At 47.3% G+C, this 15,078-nt stretch overlaps 1 protein-coding gene across 1 annotated transcript in view; it reads left to right on the top strand.

Annotated features, from left to right (window-relative positions):
* Positions 1-374: 374 nt before the first annotated feature.
* LOC115184961 (collagen alpha-1(XI) chain) overlaps positions 375-15,078 on the top strand; it is a 41,456-nt gene continuing 26,752 nt past the window's right edge. Inside the window, exons 1-3 of the mRNA XM_029745541.1 lie at positions 375-414; positions 14,161-14,328; positions 14,862-15,075. Coding sequence (XP_029601401.1) covers positions 375-414; positions 14,161-14,328; positions 14,862-15,075 — 422 coding nt within the window. The remainder of the gene's footprint in view (positions 415-14,160; positions 14,329-14,861; positions 15,076-15,078) is intronic.

The raw sequence follows: 15,078 nt of genomic DNA, 5'->3' as shown, positions 1-15,078 counted from the left end.
CAGATACCCTGGGCCGAAACTGCGTACAGGGGACCAGACGCGCTGAGCTGGCACAATCCACCCTGGCTGGATGCCCACTCTAGCACGGCACTTGCGGGGGGCTGGTATCGACCGCATCGGACTGTGCGTGCGGATGAGCGAGACTGTGCGCACTTCTGCATAGCACGGTGCTCTCCACATCAACCGCTCCCCACGGTAAGCACAGGGAGTTGGCTCAGGTCTGTTGCCTGACTCCGCCAATCTCCCCGTGTGCCCCCCCCCCCCAATTTTTTGGGGGGGCTGCCTCTCAGGCTTCCTTGCCAGCCATGTTCCAGCATAACGTTCGCTCCCTTTTCCTGCTACTTCCGCTCTCCTGGCTGCCTCCACCTGTTCCCATGGGAGGCGATCCCTTCCAGCCAGGGTCTCCTCCCATGCGTAGGATCCCTTGCCGTTCAGGATATCCTCCCATGTCCAGGAGTCCTTCTTACCACGCTGCTTGGTCCGTTGGTGGTTGGTAGTTCTGTAACGGTTGTCTTTGGAAGAAGGAGTTGACCAAGGTGCAGCGTGGTTCGTGTTCATGATGGTATTTATTTTATCTGAACACTGAATCAAAAACAAAGTGGAACAAAACGCACAGCTCTGTCAGGGGAAAAACACAAGACAGAAAACAACTACCCACAAAAACCCTGTGGGAAAAGGCTACCTAAGTATGGCTCCCAATCAGAGACAACGATAGACAGCTGTCCCTGATTGAGAGCCATACCCGGCCAAAACAAAGAAATACACAAAACATAGAAAACTGAACATAGAATGTCCACCCTAGTCACACCATGGCCTAACCAAAATAAAGAACAAAAACCTCTCTATGGCCAGAGCGTAACACTTATGTTATAGATAGTGTAGTCCATGAAGCTGAAGCCTCTGATGTTATAGACTGTAGTCCCTGAAACTGACTCCTCTTATGTTATAGATACTGTAATCCCTGACTCCTCTTATGCTATATATACTGTACTCCCTGAAGCTGAAGCCTCTTATGTTATAGATACTGTTGTCCCTGAAGCTGAAGCCTCTTATGTTATAGATACTGTAGTCCCTGAAGCTGACGCCTCTTATGATATAGATCCTGTAGTCCCTGAAGCCTCTTTTGTTATAGATACTGTAGTCCCTGAAACTGACTCCTCTTATGTAATAGATACTGTAGTCCCTGAATGTAACGGTGTTGGTAGTCGTGATTTAGGAATGAGGCGCAGGAAGCAACGAGGACAGGGAGTGTTGTTTTTTTAATAACACTTTGAGAAAAAACCAAAGTTCCCAAACACAGGGGAATAAATAAAGTGTGACAATGCCAAGCCGAACATGAACAAGACAGTCGGAAACAACAATTAATCCCGCATGAAAAGGAGCGGGCCAGCTAACCTAAATAGCCCCTCTAATGGCTAATTGACCACAGGTGTCTAAAATATAAAAAAAAGGAAAAGCAAAGGGAATCGGTGGCAGCTAATAGGCCGGTGACGACGACCGCCGAGCGCCACCCGAGCAGGAGGGGGCGCCACCGTCGGTGGGAATCGTGACAGTACCCCCCCTCCTGACGTGCGGCTCCTGCAGCGCGCCGACACCGGCCTCGAGGTCGACCCGGAGGGCGAGGCGCAGGGCGATCCGGACGGAGGTGGTGGAAATCCCTCAACATAGATGGGTCCAGGACGTCCTCCGCCGGCACCCAGCACCTCTCCTCCGGGCCGTACCCCTCCCAGTCCACGAGGTACTGCAGGACCCCCCGATGTCCAGAGGGGGCGGAGGGACCTCCGGCACCTCATCTTCGTGAAGGGGACCAGCTACCACCGGCCTGAGGAGAGACACATGAAACGAGGGGTTAATACGGTAATAGGAAGGGAGTTGCAACCGATAACACACCTCGTTTATCCTCCTCAGGACTTTGAAGGGCCCCACACATTGCGGCCCCAGCTTCCGGCAGGGCAGGTGCCGGGTCGAGAGCCAGACCCTGTCTCCCGGTGCGAACACGGACACCTCACTGCGGTGGCGGTCAGCACTCCTCTTCTGCCGCGCACTGGCCTCCTTTAGGGAGTCCTGGACGGCTCTCCAGGTCTCCTTGGAGTGCTGGACCCAGTCCTCCACCGCAGGAGCCTCGGTCTGGCTCCGGTGCCACGGTGCCAGGACCGGCTGGTAACCTAACACACACTGAAAGGGTGATATGTTAGTCGAGGAGTGGTGAAGTGAGTTCTGGGCTAATTCAGCCCAGGGAATATACCTCGCCCACTCCCCTGGCTGGTCCTGGCAATACGACCTCAGGAACCTGCCCACCTCCTGGTTCACCCTCTCCGCCTGCCCATTGCTCTCGGGGTGATAACCGGAGGTCAAACTGACCGAGACCCCCAGCCGCTCCATAAACGCTTTCCAGACCCTGGATGTGAACTGGGAACCTCGATCAGAGACAATGTCCTCTGGCACCCCGTAGTGCCGGAAGACGTGGGTAAATAGGGCCTCCGCAGTCTGCAGGGCCGTAGGGAGACCGGGCAATGGGAGGAGACGGCAGGACTTAGAGAACCGATCCACAACCACCAGAATCGCCGTGTTCCCCTGAGAGGGGGGAAGATCTGTTAAGAAGTCGATGGACAGGTGCGACCATGGTCGTTGTGGAACGGGGAGGGGCTGTAATTTCCCTCTCGGTAGATGCCTCGGTAATCAATGCACGGACGCAGACCTCCCTCCTTTTTCTTCACAAAAAAGAAACTCGAGGAAGCGGGTGAGATGGAGGGCCGAATGTACCCCTGTCCCAGGGATTCCGTGACATATGTCTCCATAGCCGCCGTCTCCTCCTGTGACAAGGGGTACACGTGACTCCTGGGAAGCGCAGCGTTAACCTAGAGATCTGTCGCACAATCCCCCTGTCGATGAGGTGGTAATTTAGTCGCCCTCTATTTACAAAAGGCGATCGCCAAATCGGCGTATTCAGGGGGAATGCGCACGGTGGACACCTGGTCTGGACTTTCCACCGACGTGGCACCTATGGAAACTCCTAGACACCTCCCTGAACACTCATCTGACCACCCCTGGAGAACCCCCTGTTTCCACGAGATACGGGGATTGTGACGAGCCAGCCAGGGGACCCCCAGCACCACCGGAAACGCAGGCGAATCAATAAGGAAAAAACTAATGCGTTCCATATGATTCCCCTGCGTTACCATGTCCAGTGGCACCGTAGACTCCCTGACTAGCCCTGACCCTAATGGTCGGCTATCAAGGGAGTGCACGGGGAAAGGGGAATCTATCGGCACCCGCGGAATGCCCAGCTTAATGGCAAGTCCACGGTCCATAAAATTCCCAGCTGCGCCTGAATCGACTAGCGCCCTATGCTGGGAAGAGGGGAAAAATTTAGTAAAAAAAACAGGTAAAAACACGTGACCAACAAGGGGTTCTGGGTGAATCTGGTGCTGACTCACCTGAGGTGACCGAGAAGTGTTCTGCCTGCCATCTCGACTCCCAGACTGGCTCCTCCAGCACCGGTCAGCCATGTGTCCTTGCCGACCACAGCTGGTGCAGGAGGAGCCACCTCCTCCGGTGCCCCTTGGCACGGCCCCCCCCACCTCCATAGAGGTAGGGGCGGGGGTGCACGGGGGTGGAACGGGCAGGACCCTCTCCGAACGCCCGCGGGCAGCCAGCAAATTGTCCAGACGTATGGACATATCAATCAGCTCGTCCAGGGACAGAGCTGTGTCCCGACAGGCCAGCTCCCTGCGGATGTCCGCCCGGAGACTGCAGCGGTAGTGGTCTATGAGGGCCCTGTCGTTCCACCCCGCCCCAGCAGCCAAGGTCCTAAACTCCAGCGCGAAGTCCTGAGCACTCCTTGTCTCCTGCCTGAGGTGGAACAGCCGTTCACCCGCCGCTCTTCCTTCCGGAGGGTGGTCGAACACGGCCCGAAAGCGGCAGGTGATCTCTGGGTAGTGGTCCCTCCCCGAGTCTGGACCGTTCCAGACCGCATTAGCCCACTCCAGAGCTCGGCCCGTCAGGCAGGAAACGAGGGCACTCACGCTCTCCTCCCCCGTGAGAGCAGGTCTGACGGTGGCCAGGTACAGCTCAAGCTGGAGCAAAAACCCCTGGCATAATGTCACAAAAACCCAAACCACAGCTAAATGCAGCACTAACCTTTTATGATCTTCATCAGATGACACACCTAGGACATTATTTTATACAATACATGCATGTCTGTTCAATCAAGTTCATATTTATATCAAAAACCAGCTTTTTACATTAGCATGTGACGTTCAGAAAAAGCATACCCCCCGCAAACTTCCGGGGAATTTACTAACAATTTGCTAAATTACTCACGATAAACGTTCACAAAAAGCATAACAATTATTTTAAGAATTATAGATACATTACTCCTCTATGCACTCGATATGTCCGATTTTAAAATAGCTTTTCGGATGAAGCACATTTTGCAATATTCTAAGTACATAGCCCAGCCATCACGGGCTAGCTATTTAGACACCCGGCAAGTTTAGCCTTCACCAAAATCACATTTCCTATAAGAAAAATGTTATTACCTTTCCTGTTCTTCGTCAGAATGCACTCCCAGGACTTCTACTCCAATAACAAATGTAGGGTTGGTCCCAAATAATCCATCATATATCCAAACAGCGGCGTTTTGTTCGTGCGTTCTAGACACTATCAGAATGCTAAATCACGGTCGTGCACATGGCGCAGAATGTGACAAAGCATGTCAACCGCTGTTTAAAATCAATTTTTATGCAATTTATCTCGTAGAAAAGCGATAATATTCCGACCGGGAATCTGCAATTAGCTAAACAGCCGAAGGTAAATACTCCACGGGGTCGAATCGAGCACGCGCCTAATTCTATTGTCCTCTGATGCAACACTTGGAAAAGGGGATTCTGTGTTTCAGCCTGAGGCTGCCTCGTAATCATTCAGGTTTTTCCCGGGTTCTGAGAGCCTATTGGAGCCCTAGGAATTGTCACGTTACAGCTAAGATCCTGACTCTTCAATAAACAGAAGCAAGAACAACAACACCTTGTCAGACAGGGTACTTCCTGCATGAAACCTTCTCAGGTTTTTCCTGCCATAGGAGTTCTGTTATACTCACAGACACCATTCAAACAGTTTTAGAAACTTTAGGGTGTTTTCTATCCAAACCTGAACAATAATATGCATATTCTAGCTTCTGAGTTGGTGTAGGAGGCAGTTAAAAATGGGCACATATTTTTTCCAAAATTCTCAATGCTGCCCCCTAGCCCGTAGAGGTTAACGAGAGTCTTGTCTTTAAAATGCTGTAAAATAGTAATATGTTTGAAAAATGGAAGTTTTCGGATTTTAGAGGAATTTGTATTTCGCGCCACGTCCATCATTGGATATTGGAGCAGGTGTTCCGCTAGCGGAACATCTAGATGTAAGAGGTTTTAATATAGTTAATCATATAGACATTATAGTTCATCATATAGATACTGTAGTTCATCATTTATTTACTGTATTTCATCATATATCTACTGTAGTTCATCATATATCTACTGTAGTTTATCATATATCTGCTGTAGTTCATCATATATCTACTGTAGTTCATCATATATCTACTGTAGTTGATCATGTAGCTACTGTAGTTCATTATCCTGTTAGGAAAAGACGTTCCGCTAGCGGAACGCCTCACCAATATCCAATGGTATAGCGTGGCGCGAAATACAAACACCTCAAAAATGCTATAACTTCAATTTCTCAAACATATGACTATTTTACACCATTTTAAAGACAAGACTCTCGTTAATCTAACTACATTGTCCGATTTCAAAAAGGCTTTACAGCGAAAACAAAACATTAGATTATGTCAGGAGAGTACCCTCCCAAAAATAATCACACACCCATTTTCAAAGCATGCATATATGTCACAAAAATCAAAACCACAGCTAAATGCAGCACTAACCTTTGATGATCTTCATCAGATGACACTCCTAGGACATTATGTTATACAATACATGCATGTTTTGTTCAATCAAGTTCATATTTATATCAAAAAACAGCTTTTTACATTAGCATGTGACGTTCAGAACTAGCATACCCACCGCAAACTTCCGGTGAATTTACTAAATTACTCACGATAAACGTTCACAAAAAACGTAACAATTATTTTAAGAATTATAGATACAGAACTCCTTTATGCAATCGCGGTGTCTGATTTTAAAATAGCTTTTCGGTGAAAGCACATTTGCAATATTCTGAATACATAGCCCAGCCATCACGGCTAGCTAATTTGACACCCACCAAGTTTGGCCCTCACCAAACTCTGATTTACTATAAGAAAAATTGGATTACCTTTGCTGTTCTTCGTCAGAATGCACTCCCAGGACTTCTACTTCAACAACAAATGTTGTTTTGGTTCGAAATAATCCATAGTTATATCCAAATAGCTCCGTTTTGTTTGTGCGTTCAAGTCACTATCCAAAGGGTGACGCGCCGGAGCATTTAGTGACAAAAAAATTCAAAATATTCCATTACCGTACTTCGAAGCATGTCAAACGCTGTTTAAAATAAATTTGTATGCTATTTTTCTCGTAAAATAGCGATAATATTCCAACCGGGTGACGTTGTGTTCATTCAAACACTGAAAGAAAAACATGGAGTCGTCTCATGCACGCGCGCCTCAGTGTCATTGTTCTCAGCAGGACCACTCACAAAAACCCCTGCTGTTTTTTGCCCAGAGACTGCAGAGACGTCATTCCACTTTCTGGCGCCTTCCTAGAGCCAATGGAAGCCTTAGAAAATGTCACGTTACAGCAGAGATGCTGTCATTTTGATAGAGATGCCCTAGAAGGAGAACAAATTGTCAGACAGGGCACTTCCTGTATACAATCTTCTCAGGTTTTGGCCTGCCATATGAGTTCTGTTATACTCACAGACACCATTCAAACAGTTTTAGAAACTGTGTTATCTGTCCAAATCTACAAATGATATGCATATTCTAGTTTCTGGGCAGGAGTAGTAACCAGATTAAATCGGGTACGTTTTTTATCCGGCTGTGAAAATACTGCCCCCTATCCCAAACAGGTTATATATCTACTATACTTCATCATATATCTACTTTAGTTCATTCTACATGTCTCTTCGTTGCCACTGCTCCCCTTACATTTGATAGTATGGTTGTCTGTGCTTATTTTGCTCTGTGTGTGTCTGTCTCTGTCTCTCTGTCTATCTCCCCCTCTCTTTTCCCGTTCTCTCTCACTGTCTCTCTCTCTCTGTCTCTCTCTCTCTCCCTCTCTCTCCTTCTCTTTCCCTCTCTCCCCCTCTCTCTCTCTCTCTCTCTCTGTGTGTGTGTATACCATGACTCTCCTTCCACCATAGATCAGAGCCCTGAGGAAGTGGGAGACTGATAGTTACCAGGTGAGAGGAACACGGTGTGTAGCAGCTAGTCTGTGGCTACAGTAAAGGCCTGGTGATATCACTGTGTGTAACAGCTAGTCTGTGGCTACAGTAAAGGCCTGGTGATATCACTGTGAGTAACAGCTAGTCTGTGGCTACAGTAAAGGCCTGGTGATATCACTGTGTGTAACAGCTAGTCTGTGGCTACATTAAAAGCCTGGTGATATCACTGTGTGTTACAGCTAATCTGTGGCAACAGTAAAGGCCTGGTGATATCACTGTGTGTAACAGATAGTCTGTGGCCACAGTAAAGACCTGGTGATATCACTGTGTGTAACAGATAGTCTGTGGCTACAGTAAAGGCCACATAGTATAGGGTGCCATGCTGGTCAACAGTAGTGCACTATACTTGGAATAGGGTGCCATTTGAGACTTGTCCTATGGTAATTTTTCTAATCCAAGATGGCATAGCAGTCAGACGTCTTTTGTCCTCGTCTTGTCGTGTCCCGTGTATATATATATTTACATATTTTCTTCGCATATCTTTTTATATATTTTTTTCTAAAAACTCAACTTCAAAACACTCCTGCAACCCGCCTCACCAATTTAAAAAAAGTACTATATACCTCAAATCTGAAATCCACAACAGAAGCTAGCCAGAAGTTAGCCAGAAGTTAGCCAGTTCATTAGCTAACGTTAGAATTCAGCTAGCCACGGTTGGTGGTCATCAGCTATCCCTTAACTCGAAAAGCTATCGCCAGTTTTGTACAACGCGACTCAGACCAGAGCATACCGGACCTATTTTCTCTCCATATCCCCGGATTTTCTACCGCAAGCTCTGGACATTTACACCTGGATCTTGCAGCTAGCTAGCTGCTATCCGAGTGACTATTGGCTAACGTCGGTCCCGGAGCTAACATCAATTATTCCGGAGCTAGCCAGCTGAAGAGTTCCATCAGCCACTCCTGGGCTACAATCACCTATCCGGACCCGTTTTACTGTCGATGCGGAGCCCCATCGGGCCTTCACGACTGGACTACCAACGTTATCTGCCTGAGGGTGTTATCCAACTGGCCCCTCCGTCGCGACGTAACCTGAACGCCCATCAGCGGCCAGCTAATCATTAGCTGTCTTATTGGCTGCTATCTGAATAGGTCTATCAGCCAATTGTCTTGGGCCACTAGAACTATAACTATTTTGCCAATTGGATTGGTCCCCTCTACCACACGGAACCCCACTAATCTACCGACGAAAACACACGAGGTGGCTAAAAACAGACCATCTTCTGCCAACTTGCTACCCATGGCCCGGCTAGTTGTCTGAATCGCCGTGACCGCAACCGACCTGACAACCCACTGGACCCTTTTGATCACTTGGCTAAGCATGCCTCTCCTTAATGTCAATATGCCTTGTCCATTGCTGTTCTGGTTTGTGTTTATTGGCTTATTTCACTGTAGAGCCTCTAGCCCTGCTCATTATACCTTATCCAACCTCTCAGTTCCACCACCCACACATGCGATAATATCACCTGGTTTCAATTATGTTTCTAGAGACAATATCTCTCATCATCACTCAATGCCTAGGTTTACCTCCACTGTATTCACATCCTACCATACCTTTGTCTGTACATTATACCTTGAAGCTATTTTGTCGCCCCCAGAAACCAGCTCCTTTTACTCTCTGTTCCGGACGTCCTAGACGACCAATTCTCATAGCTTTTAGCCGTACCCTTATCCTACTCCTCCTCTGTCCCTCTGGCGATGTAGAGGTGAATCCAGGCCCTGCAGTGCCTAGCTCCACTCCTATTCCCCAGGCGCTCTCTTTTGATGACTTCTGTAACCGTAATAGCCTTGGTTTCATGCATGTTAACATTAGAAGCCTCCTCCCTAAGTTTGTTTTATTCACTGTTTTAGCACACTCTGCCAACCCGGATGTCCTAGCCGTGTCTGAATCCTGGCTTAGGAAGACCACCAAAAACTCTGAAATCTCCATCCCTAACTACAACATTTTCAGACAAGATAGAACGGCCAAAGGGGGTGGTGTTGCAATCTACTGCAGAGATAGCCTGCAGAGTTCTGTCCTACTATACTGTACCCAAACAATTTGAACTTCTACTTTTAAGAATCCACCTCTCTAAAAACAAGTCTCTCACCGTTGCCGCCTGCTATAGACCACCCTCTGTCCCCAGCTGTGCTCTGGACACCATATGTGAACTGATTGCCCTCCATCTATCTTCAGAGCTCGTGCTGCTAGGTGACCTAAACTGGGATATGCTTAACACCCCAGCCATCCTACAATCTAAGCTTGTTGCCCTCAATCTCACACAAATTATCAATGGACCTACCAGGTACCACCCCAAAGCCGTAAACACGGGCACCCTCATAGATATCATCCTAACCAACTTGCCCTCTAAATACACCTCTGCTGTTTTCAACCAAGATCTCAGCGATCACTGCCTCATTGCCTGCATCCGTAATGGGTCCTCGGTCAAACGACCTCCACTCATCGCTGTCAAACGCTCCCTGAAACACTTCAGCGAGCAGGCCCTTCTAATAGACCTGGCCCAGGGATCCTGGAAGGATATTGACCTCATCCCTTCAGTAGAGGTGTTATAAGAATTCTGTTGTCAATGTTCATAAACTGTACTTCAATTAAAATACTCCGTCTGCAACCCGGATTTGTAAGATTCTGGTTGAATGAAACAGACAGAGTCCCAGCTTACAATAGTCAAAATGTTTATTCACAAGGGCGCTCTGAAGTCCATTGTACAAAAACATCTATTATATACCAGGCTCCTTATTTACGCACACACATACACACGAACATTAAGGAGAGTTAGTTATGTTCTTCCCCAGAACTCTCAACACTGTAGATCATTACCCAGCCGACAGTTTCATTCCTCTGAGATTAGGGAAACCTTGAGTGGTACTCCCTCTCATATCTTAAACCCCCAGAGTTCAAACTAGGTCGGGTCAACACAGTTTAACGGTTCTTGGTGTTTACTTAATGTAACGATCGTCGTAGAGAGGTGACCAAGATGCAGCGTGGCACGTGTTCATGATTATTTATTTAAATCAAACAAACACCCGAACAAAAATAACAAAGGGAAACGAAAGCGCACAGTTCTGTCAGGTACAGAAACACAAAACAGAAAACAACTACCAAACACAGGTGGAAAAAGGCTGCCTAAGTATGATTCCTAATCAGAGACAACGATAGACAGCTGCCTCTGATTAGGAACCATACTCGGCCCAAAACAAAGAAATACAAAACATAGAATGCCCACCCCACACCCTGAAGGCGTGACACTTAAACACACACACACACACACACACATACACACACACACACACACACACACACACCACACACACACACACACACACACACACACACACACACACACACACATTCCTCTCTTCCCCAGTCCAACCTAGTTAGATTTATGCTTAACATTTTAGTTACTCATTATACATGCTACCATATCACTAATAGTTAGGTTTCAGGGTATAATTATTTAATCATTATCTTTAAACATAGAAATTCTTCTATCAAGAGGATGCCTGGTTATTTAAAAAAAATGCCTTCCTCACCATCTTAAATAAGCATGTACCATTCAAGAAATTTAGAACCAGGAACAGATATAGCCCTTGGTTCTCTCCAGACCTGACTGCCCTTAACCAACACAAAAACATCCTATGGCGTTCTGCATTAGCATTGAACAGCCCCCGTGATATGCAACTTTTCAGGGAAGTTAGAAACCAATATACACTGGCAGTTATAAAAGCCAAGGCTAGCTTGTTCAAGCAGAAATTTCCTGCAACACAAACTCAAAAAAGTTCTGGGAACCTGTAAAGTCCTTAGAGAATAAGAGCACCTCCTCCCAGCTGCCCACTGCACTGAGGATTGGAAACTCTGTCACCACCTATAAATCCACTATAATTGAGAATTTCAATAAGCATTTTTCTACGGCTGGCCATGCTTTCCACCTGGCTACCCCTACTCCGGTCAACAGCACTGCACCCCCCACAGCAACTCGCCCAAGCCTTCCCCATTTCTCCTTCTCCCAAATTCAGTCAGCTGATGTTCTGAAAGAGCTGCAAAATCTGGACCCCTACAAATCAGCCTGGCTAGACAATCTGGACCCTTTCTTTCTAAAATTATCTGCCGAAATTGTTGCAACCCCTATTACTAGCCTGTTCAACCTCTCTTTTGTGTCGTCTGAGATTCTCAAAGATTGGAAAGCAGCTGCGGTCATCCCCCTCTTCAAAGGGGGGGACACTCTTGACCCAAACTGCTACAGACCTATATCTATCCTACGCTGCCCTTCTAAAGTCTTCGAAAGCCAAGTCAACAAACAGATTACCAACAATTTCGAATCTCACCACACCTTCTCCGTTATGCAATCTGGTTTCAGAGCTGGTCATGGGTGCACCTCAGCCACGCTCAAGGTCCTAAACGATATCTTAACCGCCATCGATAAGAAACAATACTGTGCAGCCATATTCATTGACCTGGCCAAGGCTTTCGACTCTGTCAATCACCACATCATCGGCAGACTCAATAGCCTTGGTTTCTCAAATGATTGCCTGGTTCACCAACTACTTCTCTGATAGAGTTCAGTGTGCCAAATCGGAGGGCCTGTTATCCAGGGCCCCTGGCAGTCTCTATGGGGGTGCCACAGAGTTCAATACTTGGGCCGACTCTTTTCTCTGTATACATCAATGATGTCGCTCTTGCTGCTGGCGAGTCTCTGATCCACCTCTACGCAGATGACACCATTCTGTATACTTCTGGACCTTCTTTGGACACTGTGTTAACCTCTCTAGGGTAGGGGGCAGTATTTTCACGGCCGGATGAAAAACGTACCCAAATTAAACGGCCTACTACTCGGGCCCAGGAACTAGAATATGCATATTATTAGTAGATTTGGATAGAAAACATTCTGAAGTTTCTAAAACTGTTTGAGTGGTGTCTGGTTAGACTGTAAACTCTCCTTCCAGACTCACATCAAACATCTCCAATCCAAAGTTGAATCTAGAATTGTCTTCCTATTTCGCAAAACAAAGCATCCTTCACTCATGCTGCCAAACATACCCTCGTAAAACTGACCATTCTACCGATCCTCAACTTCGGCGATGTCATTTACAAAATAGCCTCCAATACCCTAAACAATAAACTGGATGCAGTCTATCACAGTGCCATCCATTTTGTCACCAAAGCCCCATATACTACCCACCACTGCGACCTGTACACTCTCGTTGGCTGGCCCTCGCATTCATACTCGTCGCCAAACCCACTGGCTCCAGGTCATCTACAAGACCCTGCTAGGTACAGTTCCCCCTTATCTCAGCTTGCTGGTCACCATAGCAGCACCCACCTGTAGCACGCGCTCCAGCAGGTATATCTTTCTGGTCACCCCCAAAGCCAATTCCTCCTTCGGCCGCCTCTCCTTCCAGTTCTCTGCTGCCAATGACTGGAACGAACTACAAAAATCTCTAAAACTGGAAACACATCTCCCTCACTAGCTTTAAGCACCAGCTGTCAGAGCAGCTCAAAGATTACTGCACCTGTACATAGCCCATCTATAATTTAGCCCAAACAACTACCTCTTCCCCTACTGTATTTATTTATTTATTTCGCTCCTTTGCACCCCATTATTTGTATTTCTACTTTGCACTTTCTTCCGCTGCAAATCTACCATTCCAGTGTTTTACTTGCTATATTGTATTTACGTCGCCACCATGGCCTTTTTTGCCTTTACCTCCCTTATCTCACCTAATTTGCTCACTTTGTATATAGACTTATTTTTCTACCATATTATGTATGTTTGTTTTACTCCATGTGTAACTCTGTGTTGTTGTATGTGTCAAACTGCTTTGCTTTATCTTGGCCAGGGCGCAATTGTAAATGACAACTTGTTCTCAACTTGCCTACCTGGTTAAATAAAGGTGAAATTAAAACAATTTAAAAAATGAGGCTCGTCTGGTCATGTTGTCTTGTTGTATTCAAATGAAGACAGACAGACAGACAGACAGACAGACAGACAGACAGACAGACAGACAGACAGACAGACAGACAGACAGACAGACAGACAGACAGACAGACAGACACAGCTAGGGATCACTTCAGTAAAGCTGTCCAGGTGCAGGACAGATGGAGGGGTATACATACTTCGTCCCCCCCTCTCTCTCTCTCTCTCTCTCTCTCTCTCTCTCTCTCTCTCTCTCACTCTCTGTCTCTCTCTCTTTCTCTCTCTGTGTGTGTGGTGGTTTGATCAGTAGTGTGTGTGTGTGTGTGTGTGTGTGTGTGTGTGTGTGTGTGTGTGTGTGTGGGGGGGGGGGGGGTGTTGTTGTAGTTGAGGCTGTGGTGTCTGTTATAAGTTTTACTAGATTGTCCTGTAAAGTTGTTGTAAAGTCTCTGAGGCAGATGTGTTTAGGAGATGCGTCTTTCTCATGAGTAGGGTTTAGGCTAGGGAAACCTTACGGTTTCTTAATAATGGCTCAGGACCCAACGTAGGTCCTGGCCATCTGAGAGGTGGGTCGCAGTGTGATAATACATCTATTATCACTAACTATTTCTTCTTTATTTGGGTCACGAGTTGAAAAAGTTTGAGAAACCCTTGAGTAGTCTGTGTGTTGTAAGGTAAGAGGGAAGGAGAGAGAGGGAGAGAGTGAAACTCACCAGCTGCATGAGTCCCTCTCCTCTCTCTCTCTCTCCTCTCTACCTGTCTCTCTCTCTCTCTCTCAGTGCTCTGGTCGCTTTGACTTTGTCTCCTAACTCCTCCCTCCCCCTCTCCAGCCAATCTGGTGGACGTGCTGAGGATCCTGGACCTATCAGAGGACATGGAGGGTGTGTCTCTGGAGGCGGGGCTCTGCACCAGTAGAGAGGGAAGAGAAGAGACAGACATCTCCTTCAAGATCAACAAGAAGATCCAACTCAGTGTCCCTACAAAACAGCTGTTCCCAGGTACACTACACTACACGCACACACACACACACACACACACACACACACACACACACACACACACACACACACACACACACACACACACACACACACACACACACACACACCTGCATGCACACAATGATGATGAACAACAATATGATGAAAATTATACTGATCTGTCTCTATCGACTCAGTGTTCCCAGTAGACGATTGTAGTGATGGTGATGATGATGAGGATGACGATGATTGTAGCGGTAACCAACTCTCTCTCTTTCTTTCTCTCTCTCTCTGTCTCTCTCTGTCTCTCTCTCTCTCTCTGTCTCTCTCTCTGTCTCTCTCTGTCTCTCCCTCTCTCTCTCTCTCTCTCTCTCTCTCTCTGTCTCTCTCTCTCTCTCTCTCTCTCTGTCTCTCTCTCTTTGTCTCTCTCTGCCTCTCTCTCTGTCTCTCTCTGCCTCTCTCTCTGTCTCTCTCTGTCTCTCTCTGTCTCTCTCTCTGTCTCTCTCTCTCTCTGTCTCTCTCTCTCTGTCTCTCTCTCTCTCTCTCTCCAGAAGGGTGGTTCCCAGTGGACTTCTCTGTCCTGGCTACGGTGCGTGCCCGGCGGGGTGCCCAGGTGTTCTTGCTGTCCCTGTACGACCCTCAGGGTACCCAGCAGCTGGGGATAGAGGTCGGGAGGTCCCCTGTCTTCCTGTATGAAGACCAGCAAGGCCTGCCTTCTCCTGAACTCTACCCTACCTTCAGGAAGATCAACCTGGCTGACGGCAAGTA

This window comes from Salmo trutta, unplaced genomic scaffold (assembly GCF_901001165.1).
Source record: "Salmo trutta unplaced genomic scaffold, fSalTru1.1, whole genome shotgun sequence".
Lineage (NCBI taxonomy): Eukaryota > Metazoa > Chordata > Actinopteri > Salmoniformes > Salmonidae > Salmo > Salmo trutta.
The sequence above is the reverse complement of the archived record's forward strand: the minus strand, read 5'-3'. Positions and strand labels throughout refer to the sequence as shown.